The 22,916-nt window shown below is 40.2% G+C and overlaps 1 protein-coding gene and 1 long non-coding RNA gene across 2 annotated transcripts in view; both read right to left on the bottom strand.

The window, feature by feature from the left end:
- Nucleotides 1-1,109, bottom strand: part of LOC115937234 (uncharacterized) — a 2,530-nt gene extending 1,421 nt beyond the window's left edge. Inside the window, exon 1 of the long non-coding RNA XR_004072553.2 lies at nt 489-1,109. This is a non-coding gene — a long non-coding RNA (uncharacterized LOC115937234). The remainder of the gene's footprint in view (nt 1-488) is intronic.
- A 12,684-nt stretch (nt 1,110-13,793) lies between these two features.
- DEUP1 (deuterosome assembly protein 1) overlaps nt 13,794-22,916 on the bottom strand; it is an 80,420-nt gene continuing 71,297 nt past the window's right edge. The window contains exon 15 of the mRNA XM_081799015.1: nt 13,794-14,210. Within this exon, the coding sequence (XP_081655141.1) occupies nt 14,034-14,210 (177 nt within the window). The 3' untranslated portion in view covers nt 13,794-14,033. The remainder of the gene's footprint in view (nt 14,211-22,916) is intronic.

Here is a 22,916-nt window from a genome sequence, read left to right as displayed (position 1 = left end):
GCTTAATGACTGAGCTGCCCAGGCGCCCCACACCCTCATTTTTTAAAGCCGAATATTATAAGTGGTTCTTGAAAGTCTATTGTGGACATGATAATACTGAGTCCAACTAGTTGGGGGCTTTAGGGTGAATTTATGTGACCATCCAATTCAGAGTCTCATTTAGAGTTAAAAATCAAACTGTGTTAACAAAAAAAGTTACAGAGGCGCCTGGGTGGCTCCGTTGGTTAAGCGTCTGCCTTTGGCTCAGGTCATGATCCCAGCGTCCTGGGATCGAGCCCCCCATCAGGCTCCCTGCTCAGCGGGGAGTCTGCTTCTCCCTCTGTCCCTCCCCCCGCTCGTGCTCTCTCTCTCTCTCTCTCTCAAATAAATAAAAACTTCAAAAACAACAACAAAGTTACAATCACAGGTATAGCATCATCAGTTCCTTAGAGAACCCAACTCCCAAAGCTCTCATCATCCCATTATCCTCCCGTTTTGCTTTCACTTACCCGTACCCTTCTTTTAAAGAAGCACAAAATATACAAGTTCACCAAAATTCTGAAAGTCCCAGTTTGTACCACACTGAATGATAGGAGCTTTGGCCTTTGACATTACAAAGTCACTTTTCAGTAAAATATTTTCTCCACTCTGGGTCAAGGCGAGGGAAGACGGGAAGAATAAGCCTGCCAACTGCAGTCTCGAGCTGCGAGCTACCCAGACAGTGGTGTGCGCACCAAGGCGCCCTTCGCAGGGCTGCAGAATGCTGCTGCTCAGCCCCGACCTGAAGTCCTTAGGAAGAGAGGGTCCCGGGAGGGCAATGCCCACTGCAGCTCCAGGCTGCCTTGAAGCGGGGCTCTGCACTAGCAATTGCCTTTTCTCTCTGCCCAGTTCTGCCAAGACCAGTTCGTAATTTTCTTTTCCCTTTGTCCAGTGCTGCCAAGATTCCAACTCTGTTTTTGCTTTGAAAATCTCTTCCAGCTTCTAGAAGCTGCCTGAGTTCCTGGGCTCCGTGGTCCCCTTTCTCCACCTTCGCAGCCAGCGACACTGCATCTCTCTGCTCCCGCTGCTGCAGCCATTTCTCTCCCCTGAACTTCGTTTTGCACTTATTTCTTTAATCACTCACCGGCGGAAGGACATCTGTGTTGTTTCCAGTTTGGGGTTATTATGAAAAAAGCTGCTATGAACACTCATGGCTAGGGGTGTGTGTGTGTGTGTGTGTGTGTGTGTGTGTGTGTGTGTGTGTGTGTGTGTGTGAACATAAGTCTTCACTTCTCTGGGATTGATGCCAGGGAGTGCAATTGCTACATCACACGGTAGCTGCCAAACTGTTTTCCAAAGTAGCGGCACCACTTCACATTCCTACCAGCAGTGTGATCCAATTTCTCTGTGTTCTTGGCAGCATTTCATGTTGTCACTATTTTTTAATTTTTAATTCTGATAGATGTGTAGTGATATCTTATTGTGGTTTTAATTTGCATTTCCCTAATGGCCAATAATGTTGAACGTCTTTTTATGTGCCTATTTGCAGTCTGTATACATTCTCTTCAATGAAATGTGTCTTGATGTCTTTCACCCATATTCTAACTGGATTTTTTGCTGTTGAGTTTGGAGAACTTTTCATACATTCTACATGTTCTTTTTCAGATATGTGGTTTGCAAATATTTTCTCCCAGTAGCTTTTTTTTTCCTTTAAAGATTTATGTATTTTATTTAGAGAGTGAGAGTGTGGACAGGGGGAGGGGCAGAGGCAGAGGGAGAAGGAGAGGGAGAGAAGCAGACTGCCCTCTGAGCACCAAGCCCCAAGCAGGGCTCAATCTCATGACCCTGAGATCATGACCTGAGCCCAAATCGAGTCGGTTGCTTAACCTAACCCACTGAGCCACCCAGGCCCTCCAGGTTTTTTTTTTTTTTTTTTTTTCCTTAACAGGGCCTTTAGCGGAGCAAATGTTTTTAATTTTGATGACTTCTAATTTATCAATTTTTCCTTTTATGGATTGTGCTTTTCCTTCATGTGTAGGAACTCTTATAGGTCCCATAGCTTTTCTCCTATGTTTTTGTCCTAAAAATTTTATAGTTTTACATTTAAGCCCGTCATCCATTTTTGTATAATTTTACAATTTGTTAATTACTAAAAAAAAGTTGATTTTTGTATAAAGTATGAGACTTAACATGTCTTATGTCTTGCTTACTTTTCCTATATATTTAGTCTTCAAATTGGATAGACTGAATCTTCTTTACTCTTTTTCGTAATTGCTTTAGTTATTCTAGTTCATTTGCCTTTCCATATAAATTTTAGAATAATCTTGTCTAAGTCTACCAAAAAAATTTTGCTGATATTTTGACAGGACTGTGTAAACCTATATATTGATTTTGGGAAAACTGAGATCGTTCCTATGAGTCTTCCAATCCGTCATTATAACTCTCATTTATTTAAATCTTCTTTCACTTCTTTCTCAGTGTTCCAGTATACAAGTCCTGCATGTGTTTTGTTAGATTTACACCTACTTTCATTTATTTGAATGCTTGTAAATAATATTATATTTTTAACTTCAATGTCCATGTGTTCATTGCTGGTATATAGAAATAACAATTGATTTCTGTATGTTTCTCTTGTGTCCTACAAGCTTGCTGACCTCACCTCTTACTCCTAAGACTTCTTTTGTAGATTTCTTGGGACTTTCTACAGACAATCATGTCATCTGCAAATAGGGAAAGTTTTGTTTCTTCGTTTCTGATCTGGATACCTTTTTTCTTTTCTTCACTTATCGCACTGACTAGAACTTCCAGCACTGTGTTCGTAAAAGTGGTGAGAATGGACATACTTGCTGTGGTCCTGAGCGTTCTTTCACCTTTAAGTAAAATATTATCCATAGGTTTTTTTTGGTAAATGTTATTTATCAAGTTGAGAAAGTTTCCTTCTATTACTATTTTTCTGAGTTTTTTTAATCATGAAATGGTGTTTAATTTTGTCAATGTTATTTCTTCATTAGTCGATATGAACATAGGATTTTTCTTCCTTAGTCTTTGTATGTCTTTAGGCAGATTACATTGATTTTTGAATATTGAAACAGGCTTGAATCCCTGGAATAAATCTTAATCATGGTGTATAATTCCTTTTATATATTACTGAATTCTATTTGCTAATCTTTTGTTAAGGATTTTTACATCTATATTCTCAAGGGATACTGGCCTGTACTTTTTGATACTGTCTTTGTCTAGTTTGGGGATCATGGTAATGTTAGCTTATGAAATAATTGGGAAATTTTCTATTTTCTGGTAAAGATTGTGTAGAATTTGTGTTAATTCTTATTCAAACTTTTATTAGAATTTTATAGTGAAAACACGTGGGCCTGGAGATTTCTTTTTTGATAGTTTTAAAATTATGAATTCGGTTTCCTCAACAGTTTTAGGGTTATTCAAGTGATCTATTTGATATTGGTGGGTTGTGGCAGTTTGTGTTTTTCAGGGACTTTGTCCATTTGAACTAAGTTGTCACATAAATATTTGTGTTCGCAGCATTCATAATAGTGTTGTTCACAGCATTCCCTTATTATCCTTTTGATTTCTGCAGAGTTTCAGTATGTCTCCTGTTTCATTCCTGATATTGGTAATTTGTGTCTTCCTTTTTTTTTTCCTTTGTCAGTCTTGCTAGAGATTTATCAGTTTTATTGATTTTTTAAAAAAAGAATCAGCTCTTTGTTTCCCTGATTTTTTCTACTGTTTTTCTGCTTTCAGTTTTATTGATTTATGCTCTTATCATTTTTATTTCCTTCCTTCTGCCTCCTTTGGATTTATTTTGTTCTTTTTGTTCTAGATGCTTGAGAGAGGAGCTTAGATGATTGATTTGAGACTTTTTCTCTTTCCTAATGTGTTCATTTAGTCTATAAATTTCCCTCTTGTCATTGCTTTAGCTGTTTTGCACAAATTTTATGTTACATTTAATTTCCATTCAAATGGTTCTGTATATTTTTTTAAATTTCCCTTGAGACTTCCCTTTTGGCCCATTGATTATTTAGAATGTTGTTTAGTTTTCAACTGTTTGGAGATTTTCCTGTTATTGATTTTTAGTTCTTTCTTTTCCTATTTTTTATTTTCTAGTTTCTTTCTGTTATTAATATCTAGTTTGATTCTAGTGGTAGAATATACTGTCTATTATTTTGTTTCTTTTAAATTTGTTGAGGTTTGTTTGATGACTCATGTTGTGACCTTGGCATACGTTGTGAGGGCACTTCGGAAGAATATGTATTCTGCTTGGTGGTGTCATTCATTCATTCATCTATCCATCCATTTATTTAGTTAGTTAGTTTATAGAACTTCCTTAATTCTAATGGTGACCAGTTTTCTTAGTTTTCCTTCATCTGAGAATGTCTTGATTTCCTCTTCATTCCTGAAGGATATTTTCACTGGGTATAATATTCTGGGTTAATGGTTCTTTCTTTCAGCACTTGAAAATATTATGCCATTTACTTCTGGTCTGATGTTTTCTGATTAGAAATCTGGTTTAATTAAAATTGTTTTCTCTTTATAGATATGGTATTATTTCTTTCTTCCTGCTTCCAATATTTTTTCTTTGTTTTTAGTTTTTGGAAGTTCAACTATACTATGTCATAATGTAGATTTCCTTGGGTTTATCCTGTTTGGGGTTTGCTCAGCTTTGGGGGAAGTTTTCAGGCATTATTTCTATGAGCACTTTTTTAACCCTGCCCTTTCTTCTTCTTTCAATACTCCAGTGATACAATTGTTAGGTCTTTTGTTATAGTTTTACACATTTCTGAGATTTTTTTTCTGTTGATTTTTTTTTCCATTCTATTTTCTTTCTGTTCAAATTGGGTGATTCCTATTGTTCACTGATTTTTTTCCTCTGTCTCCTCCATTCTACTTTAGAGCCCATCCACCCAGTTTTTGTTTGATACTGTATTTCTCAGTTCTAAGACCTCCATTTGGTTTCACTTTATATCTTCCATTTCTTTGCTGAAATTTCCTATATTTTCATTTTTCCAAACATGTTTCTAATTGCTGACTGAGTCATTTTATGATGGCTACTTTAAATCTTTGCCAGATAACTCTAACATCTCTGTCATCTTGCTGTTGTCCTCTATTGATTGTCTTTTCTCAAGTTGAGGTCTTTCTGATTCTTGATATAAGTGAGTTTAGATTGAAACTTGTATGTTGGGGCACTATATTGTGAGACTCTGGATTTTACTTAAATGCTATATTTTGGTAGGCCTGTTCTCACAACTTTTGAGCAGAGAAATGGGGTAGAGCATCATTACTTCCAGATGTAGTGAAAGTCCAGGTGTTGACTCAGGCTCTGTTAATCGCCGGGGAGAGGGCTTCCTTATCATTGCTGAGTGGGGTGGGAGTTCTGGCTCCCCAGTAGTCTTTTGCTGATACTACCTGGTTGGGAGGGGTAAGGGAGCCTCATTACTGCCTCTTACATGGACTCCAGTGACACTGTTGGGGAAGGGTGGCCTCATTACCACTGAGGCATGGTGAGTATCCTGACTCTCCATGTCCTCCACTGGTATCACCCTACTGGGGAGGGGTAGGGTTGCTTTGTTGCTGCTTCATGGGGGCTCCCCATGTAGTCTCCACTGAAACTGCTGAGGGGGATCCTCATCACCTGCTGGCGGGGATGGAAGTTCTGCCACCTTACTCAACCTTCTCTGACACCCTGGTAGAGGGTTTGGGACAAGGGTGGAAATCTAGGCTCTCTGTCTACATTTGCTTGTGGAGGTGAGAGTGGGGCCACAGTTTTTTGGGGTGTTTGGCTAAATTAGAGTGATTATTATATTTTTTAAAGATTTTATTTATTCATTTGAGAGAGACATTACAAGCTGGGGGAGCAGCAGTGGGAGAGGGAGAAGCAGACTCCCCACGGAGCAGGGAGCCCAATGCAGGGATCGATCCCAAGACCCTGGGATCATGACCTGAGCTGAAGGCAGATGCTTACCCAACTGAGTCACCCAGGCACCCCAGAGTGATTATTGTATAAAAGGTTTTTGCCCTGCTAGGCTGACTCTTTTCTTTTACTTAGAGAGAACAGGCTTTGCTGGAGCTTTTTTGTTTGTGTCCCTTGCCATTTCAAGATTGTCAGCTTTCTCAGCTCCAAGTTTGGGATTTATGAGTGTATTAGTTTGCTAGGGGTCATATAGCAAAGTACTATAAACTGGGTGGCTTAAACGACAGACTCAAAATTTTGGGTGCCTTATCCATCTAGCATAATATCTTCAATGAAATAAATGCATAGTTTCCAAAATGAAGCAATTATGTTTGGCCATTAAATCCTATATTTTCTTAAGTACTCATATTTTTAATATTAAAAATAGTGACATTACTCTGTATATGTTTCTCAAGCTCTGGGATGTTCTTGACTCATGTTTGTTTTTTTAAACCACTGTGTTGAGATATGATTGACATATAAAGTGCTGTACATATTTAATGTATATAATTTGATGAATTTGAGGATAAGTATATGTCCATGAAACCATCATCACTACCTATGTCATAAACATATTCACTTCCAAAAGTTTTCTCTCATCTTATTTTTGATGATTATTTTCAGAGATTTATGTGTAGGTATATGTATGGGTATGTGTATACACTGCATACATATACTTACATACACACATACACACACATACGTATGTATTCCCCAAATTCTTGGGTTCAGCTCTTGTTGATATAAAAACCTTTGGTTATAAATTAAACTTTGTATGTAGCAAACTCTGTATTTGAAGCCAAAGAGCTGTTTTAGTTTGGTTACTCATAATTTTATCCATCAAAATCATTTGGGAATGACTCATCAAATAATTTATCTCAGCCAAGAGATATGTTTGGATATTGTTTGAGCTCAAACAATACTGACTTTTGGAAGATATTCCTCAAGCTGATGAAAATGAAGAATTTCAAAGCTATAATGTTTTCAGAAACAAACAAAACCCCAAAGAGATCATACCAAATGGGGAGAATGTTAGCTCAGTTATTTTATATTCTATCATTTTAATGTATCAAATTCTCTGATGAAGACAGATCTATTGTGCATACCTCAAGTACAACATAGCGTAGTCTTAGTATTTGCCCTTTGGCCTCATCTTATATAATAATTTTTTAAGCAGTTCACCATATCTTTTAGGTAGTTCACCATAAAAGACATATTTTTTAAAAGATTTATTTATGAAGCGGGGGAAATCGGAGGGGTAGACGAACCATGAGAGACAATGGACTCTGAAAAACAAACAGGGTTCTAGAGGGGAGGGGGGTGGGAGGATGGGTTGGCCTGGTGGTGGGTACTGAGGAGGGCACATTCTGCATGGAGCACTGGGTGTTATACGCAAACAATGAATCATGGAACACTACGTCAAAAACTAATGATGTAATGTATGGGGATTAACATAAGAATAAAAAAAATTAATTAAAAAAAAGATTTATTTATTTGAGAGAGAGAGAGAGAAAGAGCACAAGTGTGGGGGAGAAGAGGCAAAGGGAGGGAGAGAATCCTCAAGCAGATACCCCGCCAAGCATGGAGACTGAGGCGGGGCTCAATCTCAGGACCCTGAGATCATGACCTGAGCCAAAATCAAGAGTTGTCTGCTTAACTGACTGAGCTGCCCAGGCGCCACCATCACAAAAGACCTATTGGCGAAATAAATGAAAAACTGAATTATTTTGTGTGAAGCACACAGAGCTAAATAAATTTTATCTCTGATGGGTTCTTCCATATCATTTCTGTGTTTAGGAAGTCACACATCAGGCTCTTGTGACCCCGCAGAAGTCTTGATTATCAGTTGTCAACAGTCAGTGTCAAAATAAGTGTGGTTTCCTCTAACCACTTAGGTCCTAGGGCATTTTGTTTCCCCCCTCCTTGGCAGGCAAGGGACGAAGATATTCTGTTTAAATTGTTAAGTGCAGCATCTATCCTTGGGTGCCTTCCCAAGAGGGTTTCCCTATGAGCATCATCCTGGAACTCCTAAGGCAGCAATTCTCTTATGAAGATGGTAATTCTCACCAAGCTGAGATTCAGTATAGATCAATTTGGAGAGAATTGTCATTTCAACCCCCCTATCAAAATCCCAGCAGCCCTATTTTTGCAAAAATCAGGAAACTGACAAACTAATCCTAAAACTTATGTGGAAATACAAAGGGCCCAGAACAAACAAAACAATCTTGTAGGGGCACCTGCGTGGCTCAGTCGGTTAAGCGTCTGCCTTCGGCTCAGGTCATGATCTCAGGGTCCTGGGATCCAGCCCCGCATCGGGCTCCCCGCTCAGCGGGGAATCTGCTTCTCCCTCTGCCCCTCCCCCTGCTCGTGCTCTCTCTTTCTCTTTCTCTCCCTCTCTCTCTTTCAAATAAATAAATAAAATCTTAAAAAAAAAAAATCTTGTAAGTTGGAGGATTTACAGTTTTCAATATCAAAACTTACTACAAAGCCACCATAATTAAGACTATATAGTACAGGCCTAAGGATAGACATATAGATCAATGGAACAGAATTAAGAGTCCAGAATATATTATTCTCTGTGTGTGTTCCTTATATTTATATTTACAGTCAACTAACTGAGTTTTCAACAAAAGTACCAAGACAATTTGATGGGGGAAAGAATAATCTTTTCAACAAATGCTGCTGGGACAATGGTATACCCACATTTGAAAAGATGGATCTAGGGGCGCCTGGGTGGCTCAGTCAGTTAAGCGGTTGCCTTCAGCTCAGGTCATGACCTCAAGGTAGTGGGATCAAGTGTCACGTGGGGCTCCGCGCTCAGCGGGGAGCCTGCTTCTCCCTCTGCCTACTTGTGCTCTATCTAGACGAATCTAGACTCTTACACCATGCAAAAACATTAACTCAAAATAGACCACAAACCTGATGTAAAACTTAAAATTAGAAAACTTTCAGAAGAAAATATGGGAGAAAATATTTGTGATCTTGGGTTGGGCAAAGATTTCTCAAATACAATGCCAAAAGCACAATCCATAAAAAAAAAAAATGAATTGTACTACCTCAAAATAAAAAACTTATGTGCTTCAAAGACACCATTAAGAAAATGAAAAGATAAGCCACAGACTCAGAGAAAATCTATGCAAATCATGTATCTGATAAAGGACTTAAATCCGAAATATATGAAGAATTCTTATAATTTTATAAGAAGAGAAATAATTATAAGATGGACAAAAGATTTGAATAGACATTTCACCAAAAAATATGAATGGTTAATAAGCACACAAAAAGATGCGCAACATGATTAGTCATTAGGGAAATGTAAATTAAAACTAGAATGCACTTCACACACACTGAAATGACTATAATCAAAGACAAGAACAAGTATGGGAGGGGATATGGAGACTTGGAATCCTTCTAATTGCTAGTGGAAATGTAAAATAGTACAGCTACTTAGGAAAACAATTTGACAGTTTCTCTTAAAAGTTAAAAATGAATATACCATGTGACTCAGAAATTCTCCTCCCAGGAATCGACTCAACAGAAACGAAAACATGTCCACACACAGACTTGTAGGTAAATGTTCATAACAGCTTTATTTAGAATAGCCCCAAACTGGAAAGAACAAATGTCCATCAATGGGTGAAGTGGATAAACAAAATATGGTTTATTCATACAACTGAATACCAGGCAGCAATAAAAAAAGAACAAAATACTGATGCATGCTAAAATATGAACCACAAAAAAAATACTAAATGAGAGAAGCCAGATGCAAACACCCACATATTATATGAATCCATTCATAGGAAATGTTCAGGTAAGTGTCAGAGACAGCAGGTGGGCGGCTGCCTGGGGTTGGGCGTGGGGAGAGGGGATGACTGCAAATGGGCACAGGGATCTTTCTGGAGTGATGGAAATGTTCTCAAATTGGGTTGTGGTAGTCACTGCACAACTTTGTAAATTTAGTGAAATATCACTGAATTATACCCTTGGAAACAAGTGAACTTTATGGCATGTAAATTATTTCTTAATAAAACTAATGATGAAATAAGTTTAATTTATATTATAGTGCCTAGCACATGGTCCTGGATAAATGATGGCGTTGCTCTTTGAGGATGTATTTTGTCTTCTGAGCTCAGACCTGTTGCCTCAGAGGGCAAGGATGGCAATAAGAGCTAACAGCATTTCCTGAGTACTCGCTCTGTGCCAGACTCTTAACTGTTTTCTATATATTACCTCCTTCAGCCCTCAAAAATTTTTGGGCACAGTAGTATTATGACTGATTACAGATAAGGAAATGGAACCTTTGTGCAGGTCACGGGGCCAAGGCATGGGGAGTCATTGGCCTCCAACAGATCTAAGCTGTCCTAACCATCGAGAACCTTTAAGGCCTAAGAATTTCTAGTCCGGTCATGGGGCCAGCTAATGGCTCTGGGCACCTTCTTCAGTCTATGCCTGGCCTTACTGAAGCCTTCCCTGTTGGAACTTTGCGATTCTCGATTACCTGGCAGTTCTGCTGTGTCGGCCATCATTACAGTAATTGCCTGCCTGACTCTGACTCATGTTTATCCTTGTTATATGACTCACCTCTCTTGACCCATGTTGGATGGTGATGAGTGGCAGCTTCTGAACACTGCCTGGCTGACTTCTGTGACTCGTGCTGATATTTTGGCCTCACTTGTGCCCTGATAGTTCCCTGAAGGTCACAAAAACCTTCCCCCAGGATTTGCCCTCAGCCAGGACCCAGTAGGCCCATGGCCCATTCCCTGTCATCCCTGAGCCACGGGGCAGCCTCATTGTAGGAGGGAAGAACCTTTTATCAGTCTAAGTATTTTATCCTTTAGAGTTTAGCTCCTGGTGACACTCTGGGCTACAGTGTTGGAAGGGCTGGGCAGAGTTTCAGTTGCTAACTGGGCTTTAAGTCCTTGGGCCCAAATCCCTCACACACTTTCTACCGTATTGCTCACGTCTTAGGATTGTCGGGGTTTCATTTGCTCTGACCGTTAAGCACTATGGCTGATGTTTTATATCAGAGTCCTATTAGACATCAGTTGAAACATAAAACGAACGTGTACTCAGACGGTCCTATGTGAGGTCCAGTAGGAGTGAAGCTCCCCCTCGCATCCACCAGCGTTTAGACAAACTTACAGTCTGAGCACTCTTCTGCAGTTGACAATTTCACACAGCTTGTGTTTTGTCACTGTTCCATAAACTGCCTCGAATTTGCGCCACTCATTGCCTTTGCTGAAGGTACCCCCCATGTCTGGATTCAATCCGCCCATCAGTCATTACTTACTAAACACCTCCCATGACAAGGTCCTGTGCTGGGAGCACAGGGGAGGCAGGGAAGCCTAAGAAAACTCCTCTCTTTTAGGATCTTTTGGGCCCATTGGAGAGACAGGAAGCACACAGATAAAGAGGAGATTGATGTTAGTGTAGATAGTGGCATGGGGAAGAGATGCAGAGATAACCCCACAGCCCTGCTGAAACCATAATTGAGTCTAGATTGCTCGGGTCAGGCTAACCGTGGTTGAGGCACAGCAGGGACCTGGACAAACTGACCGCCAGGGCAGGCCTCTCTAACGAGGCAACCTCTAAAATGCTCGCCTCTGGTTGCTCCCCCAGAGTGGGAGGAGACAGGCCTGGGTGGGGCTGCATCTCGGAATGCTGGTGCCAGGACCACTCCCAGCTCTGGTGACAGATAATCCAGAGTTGTCTACTGTCTTCACTGAAATTTGGGGGTTACCTCTGATGTTCCAGCAGCCCACCCTCCCTCCCCCAAATTTGCTGAATTCCCAGACCAGTTAATAGGCCCCTGAGTAACTGAGGAGTGAAAGTGTATATCTAAGCCGTCATGAGGCAAACGTTAACTCAGGTCACACTTCCTCTTTGAGCCACCGTCCAGTGTTAGATGGCCTCATGGGTCTTTCTCCTGTTTCTTTCCTTCTCCTCCTCCCATCATGCTGTAGCTAAATCATGGGCTAAAATGGCTTTTGTAGAAGGGAGGAGGCTACCACCGTTATCCATGACACGGTTTCTGTAGGAAAATGTGTTGTGCGCTGAGGTGATACGGAGCACATCTGCCTCTCCTCCCAGCCCTCCCACCCGGGTGCTGCTCCAGGGAATCCTTTGGTCTCTGGAGGGTGGGAGAGGCCAAGGGCTGAGTGAGTGTGAGCAGCAGGGGGCTGGGGGGCGCTCCCTCTTTCCCTCCTCTCAGCATGCAAACAGAAGGCTGGCTTGCTTTTTATCTTGATTATATTTATGTTGGGCTTTAGCATTTGATTCCTTTTGAACAATGAATCCTGCTGTTAAGCAAAAAAATAAAAATAAAAAAAATACTGAAAACTACTGTTTTAAGAAAGCCGGTATTAAGTGCAATGCTGAACTAGTGATTTAAAAGAAGTTTGCTTAGGGACTTGAAATAATAATCCAGAGGAGCAGATTCCCTGTTAGTCCTGCACGTGCTCCAAGTTCATGCTCTCTTGACTCTGCTAAGTTCTAAGAACACTGTAGCTAGATCTTTATTTCAGCACACAATTTTTAATCATGTCTCCACCCTGAAGAGAATGAAGTGGCGTTCAGGTTTAGGGGATTATAAAGACATGTGTATTTAAGCTTTTGCATTGTTTGTATTTGCATTACAGATACAAAGATTTTAGAATTGTTTATGGAATGCCCTTTTCCTAACGTATACTTTTTCTGCCCATCCTCTAAAGATAACACTGAAAAATATTTTGTGTCCAGGCTAGAAATGACCAAATAATTTTAAAGCACCATAACTTTTGTTATTTTCCTCATATAGACTTTTTTGGGTACACTGAAGGCTTTGTACCCCCTCACATGTTTTGTCATGAAACAGGGCTTCTGTGGATAAGCCTTGTTCACCATCTGTTTGCTTACAAAAGGTGATACTGGGAGGTAGTAAGAGTTGGAGCCAGTAATTAGAAGCCAGGCATCTCGGATTCCATTGATTACCCTGATTCTGGAAGTTTCTTAACAGCTGGATTCCCAGGAATAAGGATTCTAACCTTGCTGATTTCACAGGCTTGTTTTGAGTTGAAATGAGTATTGCTATGTGAAGGCTTTCTGCAAATAGCAAGACCTGTACAGATCTACACAGTCCCATCACCTAAAGGGAACAGGGCTCTGCATTTTTCACATGACAATGACACTTATCTATAGACATCTTGACTTCATCTTTCAGTATGTTGAGATTCAGTCTTTCCAAAGGGAAAAAGAAAACTATAAAAGCTGTAGGACTTACCTTGAGTAACTATAGAGGGATTTTTCATAATCTGTATATAGATGTCATTTTTAAAGAAAGAAGAATGGATTATCATGCTTATATGTTTGTAACTTGAATTTTATTGTCTACTACCATGCTATTACTGTTGTATACAGATTTGGCATTTATGTTTTCAGTCCACAGAATTTCGTATTCCTTTACTGTATTAAAAACAGGTATTACAAAGAGGAATGTCACAACAGTAATGTTTCGTATCTTCTTGATCTTGTTCATGTCCATGAAGTAATTAGTGCTAACAGGAAAGCATTAATCTTGGGACGTTCCATGTCTTACTGTGTTAAAACAGAGACATTACAAGGATGAACGTGGAACCAGTAAAGCTATACTTTTTTTCTAAAAGACATTTTAGGATGCTGACATAGCTCAGAATAATGTCTTTTCATTTTTAAAAATCCTTGAGTTTTCAAACCTAGAACTGAGCTGCACTTGATGCGTTGATATTTGGAATGCAGCATTCCCTTTCCCTCATTTTGTGTTGTTACAGAGGAAATGGGTTTTCAGTGTACATGATTCAAGTGGGGGAAAAAACCCCATATTTAATTCCACAATATTCCTTAGACTGGGAAACGAATCTCTTTTGGAGTAGTCACGTTTATTTTATCGTAACTCTATAGCCAAACAATTTACTATGTAAATGTAGAAATACAAACAGCTTTATTGAACAAAATACTTACTATTTTCTAGCTGCCTAACAGAAATGATTTACTTAAGAAAACAGAACAAAATTTCTCAGTTTCATTATTCAGCTTTGTAAATATTTTGCCAGAGCTTTTTTTCTTGGGGTGAGGGAAGCAAATAAAAGAGTTTAAAAGCTCATATGTGTCTATTTTGTTTTAGCTTGGTGTATTTATTAAGAGTAAATTCTGTATGTCTTTGCAGTTCATCAATATGTGTATTTAGAAGTTTCTCAAATTCTTTTGCTCGCTTCTCTTCCTCCAGAAGGAAATGCTGTGCAGCCAAAGAGGCTGGGAAGACTATATCTGGGGGAGACTAAAGAGAGAAAGAAATGTTAGATGAGGAACACAAAGCCTTCTAAACCTTCCTGTTTCCAGGCATGCTTCATCCCTGGCATGGTCAGACAGCACAATTCTTAATGAAATAATCCAGGCTGAACTCTCTCTGCTGTTGTAATACAGTGACTGCTCGTGAAATCCTCAAGGAACGAAAACATCACAGCACCATTATATTCGAAAGCTCCAGAAATGAATATTACCATGTCCAACTGCAAAAGCAGGGACAACAAAATTACCATGGGACTTGCCTAAAACATACTCGACTAATTTGTAAAACCAAAGGTATTCATCTGAAAATAGGCAACTCCAAAAAGCTAAAGTGAAGATTATAGTAGACTTGGGCAAAGAAAGCTTAATAGGAAAAAAACAATTAAGGATTGGCTGAAAAAGGGAGCTAATTGCTGTCTGGAGTTGGCCAGGTGAGGAGGGCTGGCATCATGATGCATGTCGGGCTTCGAGCGGCTTCCTCATGGGGAGGGCCCTAATGCTGGAATGTAGCTCGTTTGTCCAATTAGAGCCGACAAAGCCTCAGTGGTAAGCGCCCAGTTACACACTTCGTGCTAATATGGAAGTGCTTGCTCATTTAACTGTTTGTGACCTGTGAAGTCCTAATTTATGCCAGATGACTTAGCAGATCTCATACTAGAGGAATCTCTGATAGAAAAAAATTGCCTTGTGTAGCCTCTGGCGAATTTACTAGGCAAGTTGCATTGAAGGCCCTTAAGATTCTGGAGCAAGGCCACACCATCTGTAGCAGAAAACTGTATACTACTCACAGAACAGTTCCTGCAATGCAGGAATGCAATGCAGGAACTGAGGCAGAGCATCTACGAAGTGGATAGGACGACTGGATCAAGCTCTGTCCTCGGCCACTCCAGTGGAAATTACAGATGGGTTCAACGGCACGGTCTCCCTTTCACCAAGGTTAAGTTAGCTAACCGTTGCTGTTGAGTGTCTCATCTGCTTGCAATAGAGACCAAAGCTGAGGAGTTCCTGATATGGCACCATCCCTCAAAGAGACCAGCCAGCCCCTTGGTGGCAATTAGTTTACACCAGGTCCCTTACACCTTGGAAAGGGCAATGTTTTATCCTTACTAGCACTGACATGTATTCTATGGATTTGCCTTTCCTGCCCGAAGGGCCTTGGCCTTGATCACTCCCTGAGAGCTCACAGAGAGACAGATTTACTGACGTGGGATCCTGATTAATAGTAAAGGAACCTAATTTACAGCAGAGGAGTATGGCAGTGGGGCATGACCATGGTATTCACTGGTCTTCCTGCATACAGCACCATCTAGACGATATGCTAGCCTGATAGACGTCTTGAAGGCAGGGCTGGGGCATCGTCAGGAAATTATATCCTGTGAGGATGGGGTACCGTTTTCAGGATATGGTATAGACTTTCAACCAATGGCTATTATATACTACTGTGTCTCCCACAGGTAGAATACACGAATCTGGGAACAAAAGGGAGGATGGAGGAATGGCCCCACTCTCTATCACTTCTGGTGACCCACTTGGAGAATCTGTACCTTCTGTCTTTGTATTTTGAGGCTCTGTTGATGTACAGGTGGTGGGTCTCAGAGAGGGAAATGCCTCCACCAAGAGACCTGTAAGAGTTTCACTAAACTTAAAGCATTGGCTGGTACCCAGCCACCTTGGGCTCTTTGTGCCAACAGATCAGAGGCTCAGAAAAGAGGTACTACCCCCCGGCAGAGGTATCTGGCCCTAATCATCACAAAGACTACTGCTACATAATGGAGGTGGTAAGGAATATGTCTGATATTCAGGTGAGCCACTGAGGTTTCTTTAAATACCCTCGTGCCCAGTTTTAACTGTAAATGGCAAACCACATCCTGACAAGGGCATGGGAGCCTAGAATGGGTGATGAGATGATGACTAGCAGTCAAGTCCTTGAGACCAGTTGCAGTATCAAGGCCTGTATTTTGTTGCACTAACCCTCCTCTTATAAGCTTTCCCAGAAATTATGGCCAGCCAGAAGCTTGGATAAGATAGGCCTGAATGGAATGAACCGCAGGAAGAGAACATGGATCTGAGTGGTTCAAGAGGTGGACTGCAGCGGATGCTGATGGTGCCCTATGGGGATTCCCTTCACTGGGCTGGTGCAGCTATCCTCCAGCTACTGTGGGTGTTGGTTCTCTGGAGACCTGCCCTCGGCTGGGCTGGAGCCTCCTGCCTCATCTGAGAAGTTGCAGTATTCCCCTCAGCCCATTCCCTCTCCTCTCAGGGACAAGGACTGACTGACGCGGGGCACAAAACGCCAGACTTCTTGTCTCCAGGGGAACCGACTCTGTCCTGCAGTACATGCTCCAAGCTCCTGGTGAGACCAGGCCAAGCTAATCTCTAGCTGAGACCTCATCCTTGTTTAGCTTTTCTCCCTTCCCCTAGACTGCTTCCCTGACTCTCCTTCTGCTGAGAATACTACCTTCAATAAATCACTTTCATAAGAATCTCCATCTCAGATTCTAGGAAACTTGATCGCAGATGGATGACCTCCTAACTTCTGGCTTGAGTGATGACTGGGTGACATCAGTGCCATTTATTGAGAAAAAATAAAACAGTAAAAGGGGCCCATTAGGGGTAAGGTCTTGTTTATTTTCGATTCCCCAGGTTCTAGCACAGATTTTGGCACAGAGTACATTTTAAACAAAATTTTTGGATTAACATATGAATGAAGAAAGTGCATTTGATTTTAAATAATGCTGAATTAGGGGTGACTTGGGACTCAAACAGATTGTCATATAGAAAATGGGATATATCATCAGTCCAGATCTCAAAAGGTAGGTCTGGATCAGAGATATTTTAAAGTTATAGATAATTAAAGCTGTGAGTCTGATTGAAATCATCTAAGACATGCAAATAAAAAAGGCAATTCAAAAATGGAATCTTGGAGAGAACTTCATTTCAGGCACCCACTCCCATGTTCATGTTCTCGACATTGTCAGCAATGATAACTGCTTTATTTATTAATCAAGATTTTCAGCAACCCATCTATTATCCTTCCAGCTTAGTCTAGTATTCCCACTTTCTCACGCTACTCATTCCCTTCTAACTCTGCTTATATTCCAGATCCATCGTTATAACCATTCAGCAATTTGTCTCCACCCCCCGCCCCCCGCACTTCCCTGTATCCTGTCTCTGTCCTAGGTACTCTGCAAAACCCAGGCCTAAATAAACTGCCTGAACCATGCCCGCACCTGAGCAGCTGCATCCTCAGGCAGGCGGACGGAGGACGAATTGTATTACTGTGGGGACTGCTTTCACTTAAAGTCCATGACCTCAAATGTAAGATGGTAACACCTCCTGACCGTTCTATTGCACTTCTCTGGCATATTCACTTTCTCACTCATTACCTGGTGGCCTTGCCTCTTTCTCGGGAGGGAGCTCCCTCCTCTCCACACCTTTTGCACCTGTAGCTATATTTTAGGCCATACTCTGTTTCAGAGACTCTTACTTCTACCTATACCATGGATTCTATTCCTTCGTATCTTCTCGATGGCTGTTTCTGCAAATGAACCTCGTTACTCATGGGTCCCACCTCCTTCGCCATCAATCTTCCCTCCTCTCTTTGAAGATTCCCATTGGACCACTAAATGTTATGGTCTGAGGCTTTGTCTTAGGACAGTTTCCCTATTTATACCCTTCCAAGTATTCTCATCCAGTCCTATAGATTTAAATATCAGCCACATGCTGATTACTCCCATATTTTGTTTCCAGCTCTGATCTCTTCCTTGAATCCCAAAGTCACATATCCTAACACCTATGTGATATCCCCATTTGCATGTCTAATAAACATTTTTGAATTAAGTGCCCAATCTAGAAATCATGATTCTCTCCTCTAACCCTGCTCCTTCCCCTAGTCTTTCATGTCAGAATGTGGTGTTAGCATCCACCCAGTGCTCAGGCCAACATCCTAGGACTCATCTCTGAGTCCTCTCTTTCCCTCACTCCCCAGAGCCAACCCACTGTCAGTCTGGTCTGTTCTCCACAACATTTCGGATCCCACATGCTGCTCTATTTCCACCGCTACCAAGCCAGCTTCATCATCTCTTGCCTTGACTACTGAAATAGCCCCAAAATTGTTCTCCGCACTTCTACCTTTGCCCCTCTATTATTTATTTGACAATCAAAAGGGTCTTCCTAAAAGATACTTTAAAAACAAAACTCCAATTCCTTCCCTTGGCCTATAGTCTCTACAGATCTGGTCTTCCTCTGATTACTTCTCTGTCCCCATTTCATTCCATCCTCTCTCTCTTCCTAGGTTCCAGACCTTTCCACCCCCCCCCACCTGACTGGTTCTCGAACTTACCAAACTTGTCCCTGCCTTACAGATTTGCACCAGGGGCTCCCTCTGCCTGAAGCCCTCTTCCTCCAGATCTTTGGATCATTTTTTGTTGTCGTTGATTTAGGTCTCAACATAATTTTGGTCTCCTCAGGGTCCCCTTCTCATTTTCCAGGCCACTCAACCGAAAGTAATCCCTCACACTCCCATCACTTCCTATCACATCACTGGCTTTTCTTTTTGTCATTCAATTTATCACTATTTGATATTTTTTATATATTCATTTGTTTCCAGTCATTAATTCCCCCCCCCTTTTTTGAGGTAAAATGTACATCAAATAAAACCATTTTAAAATGAACCATTCAGTGGCATTTAGTACATTCACAATGTTATGCAACCACCATCTCTATCTGGTTCTAAAATAATTTCATCATCCTGAAAGGAAACTGAACCCACGAAGCCAGTGATCTCCATTCCCTGCTCCCTGCACTGCCCCTGGTAACCACCAGTCTGCATCCTGTTTCTATGATTTACCTATTCTCAGCACGTCCTATAGGTGGAATCATAAAATATATGACCTTTTGTGGCTAATTGCTTTCACTTAGCATAGTCTTTTGGGGGTTCATCCACCACATTGTAGCATGTATCACTACTTCACTCCTTTTCATGGCTGAATAGTATTCCATTTTGTGTCTGTAACACTATTTGTTAATCTGTTCATCCAACTGGGGGGGGGTTCCTCTCTTTCACCAGACTATAGATTTGTTTGTCCCATCAAAGATGTGTTTAGAACAGAACCTGCCATAAGCTGGGTGCTTATAGTACATGTTTATTTTATGACTGAATGACGAACATTAATATTTAAAGGACGGGTATAGGAGAGAGAAGCTTGGAAGCATACTGGGAAAAAGTAACCAGAAAGGCAGCAGGAAAATCAGTGGAGAATAGGGTCATAGAAGCCAGAGAACACGAGAGTTTCAAGAAAAAATGATTAAGGAAGACGAGTTCTTAAAAGCATATTTAGTTAACAAGTAGAAGGTTGCTGGTGGTCTTAGAAGGAACAGTATTGTTGTAGAAGTTAAAATGCAGACGTGGGGGGGGAACTACTGGACCCAGAACAGTGGACTAGGCCATGTCTTTCAGGGAACATCACAGATTAAGTTCCCCATGCCCAGACCAAAAACAGTAGAGAATTTTCTTTCCTGGCAACTCTGGGGCTATGAACTTCCTCAAAGGAGTGACGCAGAATTTTAGAGATAGAAGGAAGCCCAGTGTTTATTAAGTTATTACAACAGATACTCTCATATGCTTTTTATGTGCCTACTAGTGCTACACACTGTTTTAGGTGCTGGGGTTACAACAGTAAACAAAGACAGAAAATGTCCCTACTTTCATGGAGTTTAAATTCTGGAGGAGGGCGGCAAACACACAAGCAGACATAAAATGTTTTATGGTGAAGTGCTATGAACAAAATAAAAACCAGGACAAGCGGTCAGGGAAAAGAGAGGGAGATGCTACTGTAGGTTGGTTGCTCAGGCCCCTTGGATGAGGTGATATTTGAGCAGAGACTAATGATCCTAAAATGCTAAAATCATCTGACATTAGAACCATATGGTATTTAACAATTCATCATGTTTGGTTTCACGAGTATATGCTTACTTCAGAGTCCTTAAAGATCCAAATTTTGTTGATACAGAATTTGCTAAATCCCCTTAGCAGTTCCCATAGCTTAAATAAGGAAGTTTATTTCAGTTACTTTATTGGTATGAAATTTTATTCTGTTCAAATAATTCTGGCATTTTATGTTGAGATGAACACAAAAGAGCATTTCAAGGCTTTAGAGATCTCTAACGTTTCAAAAGTTAATGGTTTTAAGTCTTCTCCTTCCACAACAGCTTAAATCTTACTTCCAGTCTCTACCAAAAGAAGGTGATAGAATTCAGAAAAACAGAAAAGTACTCATGGGATACCCCATCCAGTTTAAACATTTTCTGTGGTTGTCATTGTTTATAATTTGTATCGAATATTAGTATATCATGGAGAGGTGCTGAAAATTGCATAATATACTTTGAATACAAGTGAAAGCAATTGCTAAGAGTAATACTACTTACTTTCTGAGGTAGACATCTACTTTAAGAAACCCTGTGATTATTATGTTCAAGAAATTAAATCATAAGGCAGAAATTTTCAGCACAGAACTGGAAAATGTAAAAAAGAATCAAATGAAAATTTAAGAACTGAAAAATAGAAGACTGAAATTAACCTACATGAAACCACTTTCTTAAGACAGGGAGAGGTGGTGCTTTTATGCATAGAAACCAATGCAGAGAGTCAAGGAAAATGAAGAAACAGAAGAATATGAAATTAAGAAACTTTCCCACCTGTTTTATGAGGTCAGCATAATCTGATACCAAAGCTTGACAAGGACAGCAAAGGAACATTACAGGCTAATTTCTCTAGTGAACACAAAGCAAAAATTCTAAGCCAATATGAACAGATCAAATGCAGTTATCAAGTGGAGTTTATTCCAAGAATTCAAAGTTGGGTTAACAAGAAAAAACATCACATTAACCAAGCAAAAGAGAAAAATTATATGGTCATTTCTTTTCTTTTCTTTTGGTCGTTTCAAAAGCAGTAAAAGCATCTGATAAAATTCCATATTAATTCATGAGCAGTTAGCAATCTAGGAATAAAAGGGAATTTCCTTAATCTTTTCAAAGGAATCTACAAAATACCTATAGTAAATATCAGACACAATGGTGGAATATTGAAAGCTTTCTCTTTGCAATTAAGAATGCGAGAAGGAGGGCGCCTGGGTGGCTCAGTCGGTTGAGCGACTGCCTTCGGCTCAGGTCATGATCCTGGAGTCCCGGGATCGAGTCCCGCATCGGGCTCCCTGCTCGGCGGGGAGTCTGCTTCTCCCTCTGACCCTCCTCCCTCTCATGCTCTCTGTATCTCATTCTCTCTGTCTCAAATAAATAAATAAAATCTTTAAAAAAAAAAAAGAATGCGAGAAGGATACTGCTTATACCACTTCTCCTACTCAACATTTATAGGAGGCCTTAGGATAATAAAGCAAGAAAAAGAAAATAAGAAGGTACAAAGATATGAAAGTAGAAAACAAACTGTCATTATTTTGATTCTGTATATAAAAAATTCAATAGAATGTACAGGACTGGAGCACATGTGCAAATTCAACTGAATATTTTCATGGGAAAACGGTTTGAGAATACTACCTTGCACCATACGCAAAAATGGATTCCAGGTGTAAATGTAAATATGAAAGGTAAAGAGCCAAAGGTTCTAGAAGATAACAGGATAATATTTTTATAACTTTGGGAAAGGCCAAGTTTTAAATAGGATACCAAAAATGTTAACTATAGAGAAAAAGATTCATAAGTTTGACTGTATTAAAATTAGGAACTTCTGGTTACCAAAAGATACTATTAAGTGAGGAGGCAAGTAAGAGTGGGAGAAGATATTTGCCATATACATAATCAACAAAGGGCTTATATCCAGAATATATAAAGAACTCCTACAAATCGATGAGAATAAAGACAATCCAATAGAAAGTTAGGCAAGGAAATTGAACAGACACTTTACAAAGGAGAATATCAAAATGGCCAATAAATACATGAAAAGTTGCTCAGCTTTATTCACCAGATACATAATTAAGACCACAACAGGAAGTTACTACACACTGACCAGGAAAGCTAAAATTAAAAGACCAATAATACCAAGTGTTGGAAAGAATATATAACAAGAAGAACACTCTTACTGGAGTAGTAACTGGCTCAAACAGTTAGGAAAACAGTTTGGCATTACCTCCTAAAGCTGACCCTATGCATATCCCATGACCTAGCAATTCCACTCTTGGAAATATACCCAATGGAAATGTGTACACATGTGCACCAAAAGACACATACAAGAATGTGTTTAACAGTATTATTTGTAATATTCTCAAGCAGGAAATAAGTCAAATGCCTGCCAACAGTAAACTGGATAAATTGTAGTCTCATACTATGGAATACTATAGAGAAAAAAGAATGGACCAACTACAGCCATATAAAACAATGTGGATGGTGAACCTCAGAAATAATGTTGAGCAAAAGAAGCCAGACACAAAGAACACATATAGTATGATACCATTTACATAAAATTTACAAATGGCTGCAACTAACTCATGACGTTAAAGGTCAGGATAGTGGTTACCTCGGGAGCAAGTGGAAGGAGTGACTGGAAGGGGATGTGAGAGGTGCTTCTGGAGTGCCACCAACGTTCTGTTTATTACCTGCGTGCTAGTTACCCTTTGCTCCCTTTGTGATAATTCATCCCGCTGTCCAGTTCTGATCTGTGCATATTTCTGTATGTATGTCGGAG

This window comes from Leptonychotes weddellii, chromosome 11, assembly GCF_054177405.1.
Source record: "Leptonychotes weddellii isolate Sample4059 chromosome 11, ASM5417740v2, whole genome shotgun sequence".
Classification (NCBI taxonomy): Eukaryota; Metazoa; Chordata; class Mammalia; order Carnivora; family Phocidae; genus Leptonychotes; species Leptonychotes weddellii.
Note: the sequence above shows the minus strand (reverse complement) of the source record. Positions and strands in the feature narration are given on the sequence as shown.